Source organism: Budorcas taxicolor, chromosome 10 (genome assembly GCF_023091745.1).
Source record: "Budorcas taxicolor isolate Tak-1 chromosome 10, Takin1.1, whole genome shotgun sequence".
In the NCBI taxonomy this organism is placed as follows: domain Eukaryota; kingdom Metazoa; phylum Chordata; class Mammalia; order Artiodactyla; family Bovidae; genus Budorcas; species Budorcas taxicolor.
Window position 1 is genome coordinate 1,853,700 of NC_068919.1, and position 20,338 is coordinate 1,874,037.

Below are 20,338 nucleotides of genomic sequence, written 5' to 3' on the forward strand. Positions count from 1 at the left end.
CCCTCTAACTGTTGGAGTCTTACACCCTGGCAAAGAGTCATTGACGAGGAGCGCTTGTCATCCTAACTCCTTAGTGATTGGAGTTTGGGATTATACAGAGGAGCCTGGCGGGCTCCGGTCCATGGGGTCACAAAGAGTCGGCCACAAGTGGCCGACGAAGCACAGCACAGCACATTGAGATTGAGGTCTGTTAATATGCTCTTGTGTTAGGAAGCCCGCTGTAGAAATCAGGATGAGAGAGCAGGGTCTGTTTTGGCTAATTGTCACTTCATCTTCCTGCTAAATAGGGTCCAGTCCAGCTTATGAGGATATACAGAACTATTGGATATGTTTGAAATAAGTGAGCAAGAGGAGGCGGGGGAAGGTAAGGGGTAGAGTGATTGATGGGTTTTCTTAGAGAGTGGGCTGCTTACATGTTGAGAGAGAATGAGAGAGATGGGGCAGTCTCTCCTCTTGACTGTCTAGGTAGCAAGCACAGCTCAGGAAAGCTGTTCTGTAGCCCAGCACTGCAGTGGACCCTGCTCGGCCCTCTGTTCCTCTTTTTTACCCCACTCAGCACAGACAGAAAGACTGAATGGGCCACTTTTTTTTTTTTTTCTTTCTGGAAGTGCTTTAGAAACACATTTGTTTTTTCAAGAAAATGTTTATTTATTTATTTGCTGGTGCCGGGTCTTAGTTGCGGTATGCGGGATCTAGCTCCCTGACCGAGGGTTGAACCTAGGGCCCCTGCGTTGGGAACATGCAGTCTCAGCCACTGGACCACCAGGTAAGTCTCAGGAACATTAATTTCTCAGCTGCATAGTTATAAGCTATCAGACGGCACTGACTTCAGTAAGTCCTCTGCTGTGAAGGACTTGGAGTACCTTGTTCTGTGTTATCACTGAAAAATAGACCCATCAGCTTTAAGAGCAGTTGAGCTGTTAGGTAGCACTTTGGTAAAAACTTAGGGCTTGGTCTCCATTTCTGTATTTTGGAGAAGTGTTTTATTTGGGAGCATACTGTTCAAAGATTTTCTCTTCAGTGATGCCTCTCTGTGCTTACCTTGAAGAGCTCCTTTTCTTTTTATGTTTGTCTTACATGTATTCATCTTATACAGGTGATAGTCTCACCGCATTATACCATATCAGTGATTCTGTCTGTGTGTCTGCTAGGCTGTGAGTGTCTCACAGTTAGGGAAAGTTCTCAGTCATTTGTGTTTTACTGCAATCCTCAGGGCAAGATTTGACATGCCGTATAGAGAATATATGTAGTGGGTATGCCATAAAGGTTGAGTGAATAAATGTTATCCCAATTTTAGAGCCTACATCCATTCTGGATATAGGTGAATATTCAAACTTTAGCCCTAAAGCTAAAACGGGAATGCTGTGTTATTAGCAAATTTTGTGCCCTGTTTTTCCACTGGTTATGGAGCAGCTGCCTGCTGTGTTTCACAGTGATCACACACCTGCTGCATTTGATCTCTTGTTGATAATGGGTAATGGCAAGTGCCATTGGTTCCAAGGTCGTTTCTTTACCTTGGTGAACGTAAGTGGGTTTTACATTTTAAGATGCTGGCTATGGGAACTGGTGGCTCATGTTTATTATGTATATTCTGGGGCATTTATCACTGTCTGACTTCTGTAATTCCAGTTTCTCTTTGGATCAAGTGCCACCTGTGTGCGTATGGATGTATACCGAGGAAATTTAATGGCAGTGGGCAGCCCTTGGCTGAGTCTTGAGTCTTCCCTTTTTTGTTGCAAAATTGTAATTTCTAAGTCCTTGTAGACCCTTCATTATGCTTTTTCACCTCACAAGGAGAGATTATTTTAAAAGTGTACAGATTACCATTAATTTGGAAAATTTTAATAGGTTAGCCAGTTTTTCCTGTTACATTTAGCTTAAAGTTTCCTTCCTGTTTTCTTTCTTTAGCTTTTTAATGCCTGAAAGTCATTCTAGAGGAAAGAACAAACAAAGAAACAAAGGTGGTTTGAGGAGTAAGTTTGTGAAATTTGTTTTTGGGGGATGATGTTGTTAGAAGGACAGATTAAGAGACTTTTTTTGCAATTTCTTTTTACTAGTTTTGAGATGAGATTAGACAGAGTAGTAAGACCGCAGGCCTCTGCCCTCCCTCCTTTTTGCCCGAAGCACTTAGTACAGTCTCAGTTCAGTCTCTCAGTCTTGTCCGACTCTTGGCAACTCCATGGACTGCAGCACCCCAGGCCTCACTGTCCATCACCAACTCCCAGAGCTTACCCAAACTCATGTCCACCGAGTTGGTGATGCCATCCAACCATCTCATCCTCTGTTGTCCCCTTCTCCTCCTGCCCTCAATCTTTCCCAGCATCAGGGTCTTTTCAAATGAGTCAGTTCCTCGCATGAGGTGGCCAAAGTATTGGAGTTTCAGCTTCAACATCAGTCCTTCCAAAGAATATTCAGGACTGATTTCCTTTAGGATGGACTGGTTGGATCTCCTTGCAGTCCAAGGGACTCTCAAGAGTCTTCTCCAACACCACAGTTAAAAAGTTTCAATTCTTCAGCACTCAGCTTTCTTTATAGTCCTCCTCTCACATCCATACATAACTACTGGAAGAACCTTAGCTTTGACTAGATGGAACTTTGTTGGCAAAGTGATGTCTCTGCTTGTTAGTATGCTGTCTAGGTTGGTCATAGGTTTTCTTCCAAGGAGCAAGCATCTTTTAATTTCGTGGCTGCAGTCACCATCTGCAGTGATTCTGGAGCCCCCCAAAATATAACCTGTCACTGTTTCCATTGTTTCCCCATCTATTTCCCATGAAGTGTTGGGACCAGATGCCATGATCTTAGTTTTCTGAATGTTGAGTTTTAAGCCAACTTTTTCACTCTCTTCTTTCACTTTTATCAAGAGGCTCTTTAGTTCTTCCTGCCATAAGGGTGGTGTCATCTGCATATCTGAGGTTATTGATATTTCTCCCGGCAATCTTGATTCCAGCTTGTGTTTCTTCCAGCCCAGCATTTCTCATGATGTACTCTGCATATAAGTTAAATAAGCAGGGTGACAGTATACAGCCTTGACATACTCCTTTTCCAATTTGGAACCAGTCTGTTGTTCCATGTGCAGTTCTAACTGTTGCTTCTTGACCTGCATACAGATTTCTCAGGAGGCAGGTCAGGTGGTCTGGTATTCCCATCTCTTGAAGAATTTCCCACAGTGTGTCATCATCCACACAGTCAAAGGCTTTGGCACAGCCAATAAAGACGAAGTAGATGTTTCTCTGGAACTCTCTTGCTTTTTGGATGATCCGACGGATATTGGCAGTTTGATCTCTGCCTTGACTAGATGGACCTTTGTCAGTGAAGTGTAAGGCCTAAAATTAAGGCCTAGTATTATGTATGCCTTGACATCTGGAGAAAACTGGGAAAGCCTCTCATGGCCCAATTCCTAAGTCTCCTTCCAAAAGTGCTCCTGTGGGTAGGGTCTCCTTGCCAGATAACCCTCTGGAACCCCAGCCAGCTGATATACTGGATTTTGTCCTGTGAAACCTGGAGCAAAGATACCTCTACAGACCTTGGGGAGAATAAATGGGTGGTGGTGTAAATTGTTTGTGATAACTTGTTATGGCAGTGTTAGAAACCTGATGCAGGTGTTTATGGTTGAGTGTGTTTTCCTCTGTTTTATCTTATTTGAAAAATCCAGGGAGAGTCTTACCTTTTTGTTAACATGATTTGCAAGAAACAATCCACCCACCTAATGTTTCCATTTTGTAGGAAGCAGCCCGGGCTTTATCTAGGGGAGAAGGTCTGCTCTGTGTCTAACACACAGCTGAGCATTTGGATTGATTTTTACTCTATTTTAGTGAATCAGTGTTTCCTGAGAACCATTTATTTTCTAATACCAAAGCCACATCTTTAGTCATTGTGGATTCCAAAAACGATTCACTGATTATTACCTCTTCTTCAAACACCTTACGTTAAAAGTAAGTTTTTCTAGACTTTCAAAAATTAAGACATGATAAGAGTGGGATGATGGACATTGTGTTATAAGTTGCTGCTCGCCAGTCTATGTCCGATGCAGGATACAGCATGCTTGGGGGTGGTGCACGGTGATGACCCAGAGAGATGTTATGGGGAGGGAGGTGGGAGGGGGGTTCATGTTTGGGAACGCATGTACACCCATGGTGGATTCATGTCAATGTATGGCAAAACAAAACAAAATAAGTTGCTGCTGCTGCTGCTGCTGCTAAGTCGCTTCAGTCGTGTCCGACTCTGTGCGACCCCACAGACGGCAGCCCACCAGGCTCCCCTGTCCCTCGGATTCTCCAGGCAAGAACACTGGAGTCGGTTGCCATTTCTTTCTCCAATGCATGAAAGTGAAAAGTGAAAGGGAAGTCGCTCAGTCGTGTCCGACTGGTAGCGACCCCATGGACTGCAGCCTACCAGGCTCCTCCGTCCATGGGATTCTCCAGGCAAGAGTACTGGAGTGGGGTGCCATTGCCTTCTCCGGTTATAAGTTGCTACCCATTTATATTGATGTGTCTGTGTGTTAGTCGCTCACTCATGTCCGACTCTTTGCAACCCCCCTGACTGTAGCCCGCCAGGCTCTTCTGTCCATGGGATTCTCCAGGCAAGAATACTGGAGTGGGTTGCCATTTTCTTCTCCACGGGATCTTCCCGACCCAGGGATTGAACCCAGGTTTCCTTCACTGCAGGCAAATCCTTTACCATCTGAGTCACCAGGGAAGCATATATATTTGTCAAATATATAAGATGAGGCAGAAGGCTTCTTTTTCTTTCAGTGATTTTATTTCTCAAAGGTGATGGGTAATCAAATATGTTTATATTGGTTACCTTTTGAAAAAGTAAGAAAATTTGAAACAGCTCTGTGAGTGGCAAATAGGATTATGTATACATGAATAGAGTTAAGTATTGTGATAATATCTGTAATAAAATGATTATGATACTCATTTAGGATGAGTGATTTTTATTATATGTAAATAGGAATAAAAGGTAAGGGGATTATATAAAATATTATAATAACTATTTATAATTACTGGTACTGTTACACAGCAGAGTGAGCATTTCTGCCCTTGGTGAAGCGGCAGAAAAAGGGGTGCTGGGCCAAAAGGTTCTCTGAGGCTCCTTTTGTGGTTTGTTATTCCTGACCCAGGGTGATTAAGAGAGAGTGAATGTTTTCATTGTGAGTGTTTTCCCTGGGCAGACACAAGAGTGCTAGGAATACAGTGGTTCAGGTTGGACTAGCTCCTGCCTCCATGCTATGAGAGTTTCCCCTTCTTCATCCAGTAACACGATAAAATGGAAACTGTGGAAACTGGTTAGCTTGGCCCTTGGAACTGCCAACATTAGCAAGAAGAGTGGGGTGAAGGTTCCACCTTGCCCGCTCCCCTGACTTAACAGGCACTGGGATCCCTTTGACTGTGTGCTTCTGTGGGAACTCGGGGTGCTTCCACCCGCTTTGTACTTGGTTTGCTCCTCCTCTGCTCTTCCTCCAGATGAGGCAGAAAGCTTGTTTCTTTTCCTTTCAGTGATTTTATTTCACCAAGATGAGATTTAAAGGAAGGCCTCTCGACAGGGCCCCAAATTCTCCCATTACTGTCTAAAATTCTGTCCTCTGAAGATTAATTTGAATTGATAAGCAAGTATCTTAAGACTGGCTAATGATACTTATGAAGAATGACCATCACACCTTAATGCTAATCATCGCTAGCACGTGTTGCATACTCAGTGTGAGGCAGGGGCTACTATAAAGCCTCTGCAGGGCATAATTGACTTCATCCTCCCAGCGAGCCTATGCAGAAGGTTCAGAGAGAGACGCCCAGCGCTTGCGTGTGTGCTGAGTCTTCAGTCCTGTCCGGCTGTCTGCAACCCTGTGGACTGTAGCCCACTAGTCTCCTCTGCCCATGGGATTCTACAGGCAAGAAGACTGAAGTGGGTTGCCATGCTCTCCTCCAGGGGATCTTCCCAACCCAGGGATCAGACCCATGTCTCCTGAATTGGCAGGCAGGCTCTTTACCACTGGGCTTCCCTGATAGCTCAGCTGGTAAAGAATCCACCTGCAGTGCAGGAGATCCCAGATTGATTCCTGGGTCGGGAAGATCCTCTGGAGAAGGGATAGGCTGCCCACTCCAGTACTCAGGTTTCCCCGTGGCTCAGCTAGTAGAGAATCCACCTGCAATGCGGGAGACCTGGGTTCGATCCCTGGATTGGGAAGATTCCCTGGAGAAGGGAAAGGCTACTTACTCTAGTGTTGTGGCCTGGAGAATTCCATGGACTGTATAGTCCATGGGGTCACAAAGAGTCGGACATGACTGAGTGACTGTCACAATTCTTTACCACTAGTGCCACCTGGGAAGGCCCAAGATGTCCAGTAACTGGTTCCAAGTTACATGGTGATGAATGAGGGGAGAGAGCATGGAATCCAGATAGGTCTGCTCTGAGACTTGAACCCTCACCCACTGAACTGGGCCTCCTCTCCTGGATATGATTTGATTAGACTGCTTTCTTCCTTACACCTGGCAGAGATGCTTGTCAGGAATGGGACTGGAAATGAACAGAGAAAATTTTACGGAGAGACATGTCTGTAGGGGAGTTGCTGTGGGGATGCTGGAGAGAGATTTGGGTGGCATTCTCTGCAGCCAAAGACTGAAAGAAACTCACTCATTATCATCTTGATGTTGCTGATCTTATACCCAACATGAGAATTCAACTAAGAACCCAGCATGTACTGTTTCTCTTCTCTCCCAGCACTGATGTCATTTCTCTTTTAATGTTCTGGCAGCAGAAAATTCTTATGTATGTTTGTGTGTATATATCATAAATCAAATGTTTTACTTATTATTTAAATGTAATTAAAAAAATAACACTTTGCAAATATTCTTGAAGAGAAGGCCAATGAAATGCAACTAATTTCTGCAATTACTTTTTTCTTCCTCACACCAGTATTGGCTGGATCCTGCGAAAACCCTGTCTGAACACAAAGAACTGATCAACAGTAGGTATTTGATTTTAACTTTGTTGAAATTTGAAAATGATGTAATGTCCATGATTAGATGAGTGCAGAAATAGGCTTTAAGACCACAGGTGTGAATATTAGCACTTGAGTGCCAGAGTATGGAATGGGTGTTTATACATTGCTCAGTCTCTCGAGACTCTGATTAGATTGTGTGAATAGGGACTCTGAGGAGATGTGAGTATTGAATTTTGCTTTCAGGGGCACCTGGCCTGGACTTCTGTCTGTGATTTTTCCATTGCTTTTGAAATTTCACCTTCAGACAGAAAAAGCAGAGAGGCACTGATCTGAAAAGCAAGTGGGCATTGGATATATTAAAGTGCTTGAGTTCCTTGGGTTAAAGAGTGGTATTGCCCTTCACATTGTTTACTCGGTCAGTCATTAAGGAGTGCCCTCATAACCCGAAAGATTGCTATGAATTCATAAAGGACCCATCTATTTTGGTTTTGACTTTATCAATATGAGTCTACTAATTGACTCAGAAGTCTAATGTTATAGTCATTAATTTTCATAACTCAGATTTTTATTTATAAATGTACACCTGCCACGCACTTGCAGCCCTTAAGTGTGTAGAAGAGTATTTTTAAATCATCTTTATTATTAAAATTATTAGTAAAATGTATAACATAAGATGTACCATGTTAACCATTTTGGAGTGTACAGTTCAGCAGCATTAAATACACTCATATTGGTTTGTAGCCATCACCAGTAACCATCTCTGAAACTTTTTTGTCGTCCCAAACGGAAACCGTATCATTAAACTATTTTGCTGAATTATTGCTGATAAGACCTAGAGGATTCTTCTGGTCTTCCTTACCCCATTCTGAGTCTGTACTTTTCCTGTGTATTGATTCATTCCTTGGGGTAAAATGGGTCACATGGTGCTCTGTGGACCCCCACGGGCAGGAGCAGAGCTGTGCCTCAGGAAGGAATTGGGAACTAAGAGCTGCAAAATTGTCAGGAACTCAGCACATACCATTTCTCTGAACATGAGCATCATTTTTGTTTCTCTCTGTGGTCCGGCTCTTCTTGCCCCTCCATGTCTGTGGTGGAAACCTCCACAGTTTCCGAGTTATAGCTCTAACCACAAGCAGAGGCGAACTGGCTGTCTCTGAATTGCAACTCCAAACTCTTGGGAGGGTGTTTGGCCAGTTTGCATTAGTAGCTCACTTCAGTCCACTCAGCTGTGTCTAGGCTTTTCCAAGGTCGGTACAAACACAGTTGGTAGAGGGCCAGCATTCTGGATGAGAATGGGCAACAGGTTTCAGAGCTGGGGCTGGTGGCCTATGAGATGAGAAAGCACCCTCAAAATATATACCTTAGACATCAAGTTCTACCTCTTCAGCCTACGCAAGAGAAAGTCCTAATCAGAAAGGGTTTGCGACCTGCCATGGATGAGAAGCTGCTCGGGATTGGAGGGATGACCAAAGCCCTGACCATCTGACTTCTCATTCCACATGCTTCCTGAGTGAGCAAACTGCCCACTGAAGCTGAGAGGAAGCAGGAGGTTCATGTGATTAGATGTGAATGCAGATAACTTCCATGAGGTATCCTGATATGAATGGTAGATGCTCCAGTTTAACAAGTCTTATCCCTCAGGATCTAGAAATCTGCACTTTTCCAAAAGATTCAGGTAGAATAATAAATACAGTAAATTCTTGTCCATTTCAACCACTTACTTAAAAAATACTAGTTCAAAAATTAGAAAAATTTTAGTATTTTAAAGCAGATTTCTATGCAAATGTGGAGAAAAATGTAAATTATTTTAAAGTATATTATTCAAGTGTTCCTTTAAAAGCATTTGAAGTATCTATTTCTTTACATGGTATAAAATATTGTGTTTAATATCTATAATCTGTAATGCAGTTACAGTTTTTCACTGCATTTCTTAATGCAGTTATAACTTTCTCATCCTAAATAAATGTCATCCTGTCAAAAATTTGATGTACAGAAAGAATAAAACACTGATATTACAATTGAATGGAGAAGGAAATGGCAACCCACTCCAGTATTCTTGCCTGGAGAGTCCCATGGACAGAGGAGCAGCCCTGGACACGACTGAAGCGACTTAGCAGCAGCATAGCAAGTGAATAATGCATAATTTATTATTTTATAAGATAGTTTGAAAATTAATGAAGGAGAATGCCTCTCACATCTCCAGCAGATAAGTCAGAAGGAATATCTGTAAAAATGATAGAATATTTTCTAGTCACCGGAATTCTCATTGGTAAATTTTGATTTAGATATCCTGAGCTAAGTTCAGTTCAGTCGCTCAGTCGTGTCCGACTCTTTGCGACCCCATGAATCGCAGCACGCCAGGCCTCCCTGTCCATCACCAACTCCCGGAGTTCACTCAGACTCATGTCCGTCGAGTCAGTGATGCCATCCAGCCATCTCATCCTCTGGCGTCCCCTTCTCCTCCTGCCCCCAATCCCTCCCAGCATCAGAGTCTTTTCCAATGAGTCAACTCTTCACATGAGGTGGCCAAAGTACTGGAGTTTCAGCTTTAGCATCATTCCTTCCAAAGAAATCCCAGGACTGATCTTCAGAATGGACTGGTTGGATCTCTTTGCAGTCGAAGGGACTCTCAAGAGTCTTCTCCAGCACCAGAGTTCAAAAGCATCAATTCTTTGATGCTCAGCCTTCTTCACAGTCCAACTCTCACATCCATACATGACTACTGAAAAAACCATAGCCTTAACTAGGTGGACCTTAGTCGGCAAAGTAATGTCTCTGCTTTTGAATATGCTATCTAGGTTGGTCATAACTTTCCTTCCAAGGAGTAAGCATCTTTTAATTTCATGGCTGCAGTCACCATCTGCAGTGATTTGGGAGCCCCAAAAAAATAAAGTCTGACACTGTTTCCACTGTTTCCCCATCTATTTCCGATGAAGTGATGGGACCAGATGCCATGATCTTCGTTTTCTGAATGCTGAGCTTTAAGCCAACTTTTTCATTCTCCTCTTTCACTTTCATCAAGAGGCTTTTGAGTTCCTCTTCACTTTCTGCCATAAGGGTGGTGTCATCTGCATATCTGAGGTTATTGATATTTCTCCCGGCAATCTTGATTCCAGCTTGTGCTTCTTCCAGCCCAGCTTTTCTCATGATGTACTCTGCATAGAAGTTAAATAAGCAGGGTGACAATATATAGCCTTGACGCACTCCTTTTCCTATTTGGAACCAGTCTGTTGTTCCATAGCCAGTTCTAACTGTTGCTTCCTGACCTGCATACAGATTTCTCAAGAGGCAGGTCAGGTGGTCTGGTATTCCCATCTCTTTCAGAATTTTCCACAGTTTATTGTGATCCACACAGTCAAAGGCTTTGGCATAGTCAATAAAGCAGAAGTAGATGTTTTTCTGGTACTCTCTTGCTTTTTCCATGATCCAGCAGATGTTGGCAATTTGATCTCTGGTTCCTCTGCCTTTTATAAAACCAGCTTGAACATCTGGAAGTTCATGGTTCACGTATTGCTGAAGCCTGGCTTGGAGAATTTTGAGCATTACTTTACTAGCATGTGAGATGAGTTCAATTGTGCAGTAGTTTGAGCATTCTTTGGCATTGCCGAGGCTATTATCATTAAAGGCCTTGAAATCAGTCTTCACAAAGGGTAGATTAGAGGATTCCCAGTTTCTGGCTTCTATTTTGCTAGAGTGAAACATTATTAACTTACTTTACATAAATGATTTCTTAAAGATAGACCTGGAAAGACATAGACCAAGATAATAATCTAGGAATTTGCTTCATTGGCACCTGATTTTTATAGTCAGCTTTAGATTAAGAAGCTGAAAAATACCTGGGCAGACATATCCTTGCTCCAGAATTTCCATTTCTTTAGCCTTCAGTTGATGTACAAAACAGTGATGTGTGTATGAATTATTTAACCTTACTCTGAAGTTGTATGATTTTTTTCCCTGAGAGCCTGTATGCAATATTTGGCAGCAAGCACTAAACTCTCGGTATTAGCAAATGTGGTTCTCACTTTTGGGATCTTGGGTGAGTTGCTTTACCTCCTTGGAGCTTTTCCTGCCTTACATATGTTACCAGATGCTTGCTGGGAATCAAATGTTAAGGAAACATTTTTGAACATTATCAGATACAGTCAAATAGTAACTTGTGTATTTGGACATAAGACATTTTATATGTAAGTGGATAAAGAAGGGCTGATTTTGGCCAAAAGTCCTTAGAGAAAATCAGTCCAAACTGAATGTTTTTAACTATATGTTTTTCAAACTTCTGCTTAACTGCTTATCACCAAACACATTTGAACTGACTAGGCTTGGCATGGCAACCTGCTCCAGCGTTCTTGCCTGGAGAGTCCCAGGGACGGGGGAGCCTGGTGGGCTGCCGTCTATGGGGTCACACAGAGTCCGACATGACTGAAGCGACTTAGCAGCAGCAGGCTTGGTCAATAGTGTGGAATCTGTCATGTTCTGGGGAATAAAAGCAGCTCTGGAGTCTGGACAAGGCCTTCTTCCCTTTGAACACCATGTCAGCAGCATCTGTGCTCCTCACATCCCCAGATATGTGAACCCTTGTGGCCCTGCACCCACAGGCCTGCTTAGTAATACAGAGCTTAATTGTCACAGATTAGTGGAGGATGGACTTCCTACTCTTCTGAATATTTAATAATCGGTGCCTCCTTGACATCTGTGTTCAGGGGTGAAGTTATATTTGTCAGAAATAAAAACACGGTGATTAAGTAAACATAGAAATTAAACATATGGAATCAACTCTAGGGATAAATTATAACAAAATTTCTTTTAAAATTTAGTTTTTCAAGAAGCTCCAGCATAAGGAGGGCCTTATACAGGAAAGCGTAGGCTAGGGGAGAGAGGTAGGACCCTAGTGTTGGTTGTCTTGTGTGTGCCATAGCATATGTGTCATAATAATAATGAATAATAACATCACTTATATATCATAAATGTATTATGACTTTGTTACCTGTTGTTCTATGTAACTACCTCTCCCTAGCTTTTAATTTGTAACTTTATTTACTTAGTTAAAAAATGAAAATAGACTGTACGTCTGTCATACAGTATCCGAGACTGCTCAGTTAAACAGTTGCATAGTACCATGTATATGTCCTGTGGTTGACTTAAATAGTCTACCTGCGGCTGAGCATTTAAATTGTTTCTAGCTTTTTGCTGATTTTAGTGAGTACCTTTTGCAGTAGTTAGTGGTAGGAGTGCAGTGAATTCGGGGGTGCCTACATCTCTTGGAGATCCTGATTTCATTTCCTTTGGATAAAACACCTAGCGGTGGGATTGTTGGCTTACATGGTAGCTCTGATTTTAACTTTCTGAGGAACTTCCGTACTGTTTTCCCTAATGGTTCCATTAATTTATGTCCCAGCCAACAGTGCACAGAGTTCTTCTTTCTTTACATTGTCACCAGCTCTTTTGTCTTTCTGACAATAGCCATTCTTATAGGTGTTCGTTCTTATAGGTGTGAAGTAATATCATAATGTGGTTTTGATTTGCATTTTCCTGATGATTAGCGATGTGGAATATCTTTTCACGTATTGAATATCTTTGGGCATTTGAACGTCTTCTTTGGAAAAATATTTATTTAGTTTTCATATTTTAATTGGGTTATTTGTCTTTTGCTATTGAGTTGTGTGACTTCCTTATATATTTTGTATTAACCCCTTACCCAGTATATGGTTTGCAAATACTTTTGATGAGTGTAATTTTTAATAGTTGTGTTATACTAAACTACTACTTTGGCAAACTTATAATGTGAAATTTAATTTTTATTTCTTATTTTAGCTGGACCTCCATATACTTTGTATTTTGGTATTAAATTCTATGCCGAAGATCCATGTAAACTTAAAGAAGAAATAACCAGGTATAGTACTGACTTTGCTTTTGATCAGTACGTGTATGGCATATACAAAAGGCTTTATTTAAAACAAATTAGAGTCAAATGTTGGGATGGTGTCTGCATGTGTTTTGTAAGCATTTCCTGTGAGAGTTAAATTTAAACTCGCATTGGATGAGGCAGTTCAGTGTCTGATGATAGACGTGCTTGAACAATGACATGGACTGGGTGACGTGATAATAGATTCTGCATCTGCTGTGATGGGATATTTCTGTATCGTTACTGTGAAGGATACAGTCAGCCGTTGTAGTCATGTGAAAGTAGCTGTATGAATATGTAAATGGAAGATATAAATATATCTTAAAATTTATTTAAGTATAGTTGAATAACAGTGTTGTGTTATTTTCTGCTGTACAGCAAAGTCGATTCAGTTGTTGTTGTTGCTCACTCAGTCGTGTTTGATGCTTTTTGGCCTCATGGGCTGTAGCCCACCAGGCTCCTCTGTCCATGGGATTTCCCAGGCAAGAATATTGGGTGGGGGGGGGGGTGTCATTTTTTCCTCTGGGGGATCTTCCCGACCCAGGGATTGAACATCTCTTATGTTCCTGCACTGGAAAGCTGGTTATTTACCAGCTATATATCACTAGCGTCACCTGGGAAGCCATGATTCAATTATACATATATGTTTATATTATTTTTCATATTCTTTTCCACATGGTTTACTACAGGCTGTTGAATATAGCTCCCTGTGCTATCCCTGTGTGCTAAGCAATGAGTAGGGCCTTACTGTTTTTCCGTACTATAATATACATAATAGTTTGCGTCTACTAATCCCAAAACCCTTCTCTGCCCTTCTTCCTCCTTGGCAACCACAAGCCTGTTTTCTGTGTCTGTTTCTGTTTTGTCTTAAATTCATTTATGTAGGGACGATATTTTGACGCTGAGCTTGCATATGTGAATATAAGCCCGAAGAGCTACTGAGTTCTCTTTAATTGTTGTAGCTTAAATATTATCTGTTCAGAGATTTCATTCATCTCTATGGAAAATGAAAAGATAATTGCTTTTAGTATTAAGGGAGAGAGAAAACCCAGTATTTTATAATGTATTACTTCACCTTCATCATTGACTATCTTATTTCAGTTAAGGCAAACTTTCTGATTGGTATTGATTATATTGTTAAAACAGTGCATGCCAGCATTTGAAAGTGGCTTACAAAGAGCGGACAACAGCATCCTGTTTTCACTGATTCCGCTAATGACCTGCCTACGTGCATTCGTGTGTGCTCAGTCGTTTCAGTTGAGTCTGACCCTTTCTGACCTCGTGGATTGTAGCCCGCCAGATTTCTCTGTCCATGGGATTTTCCAGGCAAGAATTCTGGAGTGGGTTGCTGTGCCCTCCTCCAGGGGATCTTCCTGACACAGGACTCAAACTCGCAGCTCCTGCCTTGTAGGCGAATTCTTTACCCACTGGGCCACCTGGGAAGCCTGACCTGCCTACATGTGGTACAAAAACAGAAGCGTTTCCCTAACTTACCTTTAAATGGTCAGTTTTCCTAACGAACCCATCCGGGGCTTGAGTAGAACCCAATGCATCATTCAAAGAACTGGAAATCATACCTTTGGTTATGAAGACAGTCTGTGGTTCTGTTTTTGTTCCGTCCTTTTATCCTCTTCCTTAGAAGTCTTATTCCTTTGACTTCCTTTTGTCTTGATTTGTCTCACTCTCACAGAAAAGAGAGGTCAGCTATGGGACCTCTGCTATTCTGCTCTGAAGTATTGTAATTAGGCCTCGTTTATAGAACTGTGCTGACATCTGCTTTCCAGTCTTGCATCGCTACATTGTTAGTGAGCGCTTGGAAAGGCAGGACTGTGTCTAGGCTTTTTCTGAGCAAACCTCTATGGGAGAAGCAACATGTGCTGGGGAAAGGTTCAGCTGAGGGTCCTATTTACACTAGAGTTTCATGAACAGTCTCTGCAGTCAAGAGTGATTCTAGTTGAGGTTTCTGGGGAACCTGAGTCCAAGTGATATAGAAGCAGATTTGTATCTGTAAGTGATCAGGGATTACAGGGCACAACATTTTATGAAAATACAAAGGAAGTTCTTCATTTTGATGTTATCAGTAACTTCTCTGTGACTCCGTTTCCTCACTTATAATGTTGGAACTGTACCTGCCTCATGCTTTCCTGGTGGCTCAGAAGTAAAGAATCGGCCTGCCAATGCAGCAGACTTGTGTTCAGTCCCTGGGTGGGGAAGATCCCCTGGAGGAGGAAATGGCAACCCACTCCAATATTCTTGTCTGGCAAATCCCATGAACAGAGGAGCTAAGGTCCATGGGGTCGCAAGACTCCGCCATGACATAGCGTCTAAACCACACCTCCACCACCTGTCTTGTAAGGTTTTTATAAGCATTAAATGGAATAATGTATGTGAAGCTCTTTTAAGTTGGTTGTGTTGGCTCACAGTTCAGTGGGTAATAAATGCTAGCACTACTATTTTCTTCTCTCTTTTCTCTGACAGTTCAGTTAGTTACATCTCAAGTGAGGGTTAGAGTCCAAAAGAGTGCTTGATTTAGTGTTAAGGGAGAAAAAGAGTAGCGTTTTCTAATAATGCATTCAGTTCAGTTCAGTTCAGTTGCTCAATCGTGTCCAACTCTTGCGACCCCATGAATCGCAGCATGCCAGGCCTCCCTGTCCATCACCAACTCCCGAAGTTCACTCAAACTCACGTCCATCGAGTCGGTGATGCCATCCAGCCATCTCTTCCTCTGTTGTCCCCTTTTCCTCCTGCCCCCAGTCCCTCCCTTTTCCAGTGAGTTAACTCTTCGCATGAGGTAGCCAAAGTACTGGAGTTTCAGCTTTAGCATCATTCCTTCCAAAGAACACCCAGAGCTGTTCACCAAATACAGATGATGCATAGAAATTTCCTTGCAGAATCTTCTAATGGCTCATTAGCAGAATACATGGATTTGTTTGTAATGTACAACCCCACAATATATTGAATGAAACCTTTTTTCTTTCAAGTTTTAGACCAGATCATGTAATAACCAGGCGATATAGTTAGCTTACAGTTAGTGGCCATGATCTATGATAATTTGGTTTTATTGTACAAAAACATACAGTCAAATTTAGGTAAGTTAAATACGCATTTAATGTGCTACTATTATATACTCTTGTTGTTTAGTTACTAAGTCATGTCTGACTATTTGTGACCATCTATGGACTGTGGCCCACCAGGCTCCTCTGTGCATGGGATTCTCCAGGCAAGAATACTGGAATAGGTTGCCATTTCCTTCTCCTCTTAGTATATCCTAAAGATAAAATCACTGATTTGCATGAATATGCTAACTTAAATGGTTAGGCATAATAGACCTTAAAAAGGGAGTCAATTACACAAGATAATTTTTGCAAAAGCCAACCAAAAGACAAAATCCCCCAAAATAAAAGCATACTTTTGTTTGCATTTTCACCTTGAATCTTTGTCTTGCTTCAGTTCTTCGGAAAATTGTTTCAGCCTATTCTGTATTGGCTCTTAGGTTTTTAAATTTTTATTTCTTCACTTTTTCTCTTCTGTTTCTTTTTTTAAAAATTAAATTTAATTTTTAAAACTGGAAGTGTAGTTGATTTACAGTGTTTCAGGTGTATGGCGAAGTGGTTCATTTATACATACATGATACAAATGTGTACATATGTAATTCTTTTTCAGACTCTTTTCTGTTATAGATTATTACAAGATACTGAACATATTTCCCTATGCTATACAGTAGGTCTTTGTTGTTTATCTATCTTGTATATATACTTTGCAATTTGTATATGAAAAATAGCTATAGTAAGCACACTTTTACTTATTCTTTATATATATAGATCTTTTGAAAATCACACAATGTCATACATATTGTTACAGACCTCTTTCACCATCTAACCCATTTGTTATACTCCTGCCCTTGTGGATAGCTATCCAGGTTGTTTCATTTTAAAATTATAGGTAGTACTGCATTAAGTACATAAATGATCATATTAGATGAAGGACATTGTATTTAGGGGGAAATTTTTTTTTTTAGGTGAGTGAGATACATTAAAAAATAAGGTTCCAGACTACGAAAAATATAAGTTAATAGAATTGCTTCAACTCAGAGTACCTACTGTTTGCTCTAAAATGTTTTCTGATAGTAAATGAAGTTGGGGGCTTCTGAGGTCATATATCCTACACTCCATTTTTATAAAAATTTCCTGAAATGTCAGCCAGCTTCTTCTTAAACATTTTTAAGAGAGGAAACCTTACTGCCTCACAAAGCAGTAGGAAGTTCAATAAGAACTAAAAGATCTCTTGAACCTCTGTCCTCAGCACTAGGTATTCTTTCTAGGTTTATGCAAATAGATCTAAACTCTTTGTCTTTTTCAGTTCTTTAAATACTTCGTGTCCTCGTGGGATCTGTTAAACTTATTTTCAATTCTGATTCAAAATATTATAACAAACTTCCATGTATTATGTATCATTGATAGCTCGGTATTTTCTGCAGATTTTATCAGCATAATACACATATTTGTTAAGGCAGGCTGTGGGGTCAGGTTGGGCTTTGCAGCCTTACTCTGCCATTCACTGGTTGTGTTAACTTGAGAAGACTGCATAACCTTTTTTAAAGTCTCAGTTTTCTCATCTGTAAAATGGCATTATTGTATTTCTTCAAAAAGAGGACAGGAAGAATATATTAGATATTACAAGCAAACTTGGGTGTGTGTGTGTGTTCACTCACTCAATTGTGTCTGACTCTTTGTGACCCCATGGACTGGAGCCCACCAGGCTCCTCTGTCCATGGGATTTTCAAGCAAGAATACTGGAGGGAATTGCCATTTGCTATTTCAGGGGTGAAGTATCAATAACCTTAGATATGCAGATGACACCACCCTTATGGCAGAAAGTGAAGAAGAACTAAAGAGTGTCTTGATGAAGGTGAAAGAGGAGAATGAAAGGCTGCCTTAAAACTCAGCATTCAAATAACTAAGATCATGGCATCTGGTCCCATCACTTCATGGCAAATAGATGGGGAAACAGTGTCAGACTTTATTTTTTTGGACTCCAAAATCACTGCAGATGGTGACTGCAGCCATGAAATTAAAAGACGCTTGCTCCTTGGAAGAAAAGCTGTGACCAACCTAGTCAGCATATTAAAAAGCAGAGACATTACTTTGCCAACAAAGGTCCATCTAGTCAAAGCTATGGTTTTTCCAATAGTCATGTATGGATGTGAGGGTTGGCCCATAAAGAAAGCTGAGCCATCGAAGAATTGATGCTTTTGAACTGTGGTGTTGGAGAAGACTCTTGAGAGTCCCTTGGACTGCAAGGAGATCCAACCAGTCCATCCTAAAGGAAATCAGTCCTGAATATTCATTGGAAGGACTGATGCTGAAGCTGAAACTCCAATACTTTGGCCACCTCATGTGAAGAACTGACTCATTTGAAAAGACCTTGATGCTGGGAAAGATTGAGGGCAGGAGGAGAAGGGGACGACAGAGGGTGAGATGGTTGGATGGCATCACTGACTCAATGGGCATGAGTTTGGGTAATCTCTGGTAGTTGGTGATGGACAGGGAGGCCTGGTGTGCTGCAGTCCATGGGGTCGCAAAGAGTTGGATATGACTGACTGACCTGAGCTGAACTGATCCAGGGGATCTTCCTGACCTAGTGATCGAACCCAGGTCTTCTGAGTCTCCTACTTTAGTAGGTAGATTCTTTTACCACCATGCCACCTGTGTAAAAATGTAACTGTTCAGTAGATGGTAAGGGTAGATAAAATGAATTATCGTATGTGTTTAAATTACTGATTAAAAATTAGGGAAGAGGACTTCCCTGATGGTACAGTGAATAAGAATCTGCCTGCCAGTGCGGGGAACAAAGGTTCCATTCCTGGTCTGGGAAGATCCCATTAGTGGCAGGGCAGCTAAGCCCGTGCGCCACAGCTGCAGAGCCCCCAGGCAGCTAGGGCCCTCGAGCCACCACCACTGAGCTCACCTGCATAGAGCCTGAGCTCAGCAGCAAGAGAAGCCATCGCAATAGAAACCCTCACGCTGGAACCAAGAGTAGTTCCTACTTGCTGGAACTAGAGAAAGCCCACACACAGCAAAGAAGACCCAGAGCACCGCTCCCCCCCCGCCACTCCCCCCCACACACAGATTAGGGAGGAAAAGACCGGCTTGGAGCCCTGAAGACAGGTCTTCCAGATTAAGTCAATCCGTTAATCAGAACATCCTACTACTATCCTCTAGCCTGCATTTCTTGAATTTGTACATAAAGACAGAATTTACTCACTGACTCCCCTCCCATTGAATAATATGTGGAGCATTGTTGTCCATTGCACTGAGGACCAGTGAAATTTAGTAGTGACCAAGAGAGAGCTGTGGTTTCAGTCATCTGGAGAGAAAGGACAGAGAATGAGTGAGTAAAGGAGTCTGCCTGTTGCTTTGCTGACAAACCTTGTGGCTTCCCCCTGTGGCTCAGTGGTAAGAATCCACCTTCAATGCAGGAGACTCAGGAGATGTGGGTTTGATCCCTGGTTGGGGAAGATCCCCTGGAGAAGGAAATCTCAACCCACTCTGGTATTCTTAACTGGAAAATCCCACTGACAGACTAGCCTGGTGGATTACAGTCCATAGGGTCACAAAGAGTCAGGACACGACTGAGACACTGATCTTGTTGCCATTGAAATTTTAACTCTTCCTAAAAAGAGTGTCATGTTAGCTCCAAATAACTTGTTCATGATGAATAACTTCTAAAAATAAGCATTTGTTTTTAATATTTTATTGTACTTTGTTAGAGATTGACATTCGGAGAAGGCAATGGCACCCCACTCCAGTACTCTTGCCTGGAATATCCCATGGACGGAGGAGCCTGGTAGGCCACAGTGCATGGGGTCACAAAGAATTGGACACAACTGAGCAACTTCACTTTCACTTTTCACTTTCATGCATTGGAGAAGGAAATGGCAACCTATTCCAGTGTTCTTGCCTGGAGAATCCCAGGGATGGGGGATCCTGGTGGGCTGAGGTCTATGGGGTCGCACAGAGTCAGACACGACTGAAGCAACTTAGCAACAGAACTTAGCAGCAGCAGCAGAGATTGACATTAAGCTTGTCAGTTTATTATTATTATTATAATATTATTATATTATTATTATTATTATATTATTGATATTCTTCTCTTTGTGAAGGCTAGTATGTTTTAGCTTCTTTATGGGTTGAGTGACCTTCAGTTAAACATTCACTTCCGGGGTCCCTGTCTCCTTCTAAGTGAAGATAATGATCCTCAACACATTAGATTTGAGGTTTGGATCACATTCCAGTATGGATGCAGAAGAAATCTGTGACCTTTAAAACAGTGTCAGACTTTATTTTTGGGGGCTCCAAAATCACTGCAGATGGTGATTGCAGCCATGAAATTAAAAGATGCTTACTCCTTGGAAGAAAAGTTATGACCAACCTAGATAGCATATTCAAAAGCAGAGACATTACTTTGCCAACTAAGGTCCGTCTAGTCAAGGCTAT

The 20,338-nt window shown here is 41.7% G+C and overlaps 1 protein-coding gene across 2 annotated transcripts in view; it reads left to right on the forward strand.

The window, feature by feature from the left end:
* The window catches only part of EPB41L4A (erythrocyte membrane protein band 4.1 like 4A), a 287,116-nt gene that overhangs the window by 144,837 nt on the left and 121,941 nt on the right, over positions 1-20,338 (forward strand). For both annotated transcript variants that reach the window (XM_052646727.1, XM_052646729.1), the window contains exons 3-4: positions 6,913-6,964; positions 12,752-12,830. In XM_052646727.1, the coding sequence (XP_052502687.1) occupies positions 6,913-6,964; positions 12,752-12,830 (131 nt within the window). The remainder of the gene's footprint in view (positions 1-6,912; positions 6,965-12,751; positions 12,831-20,338) is intronic.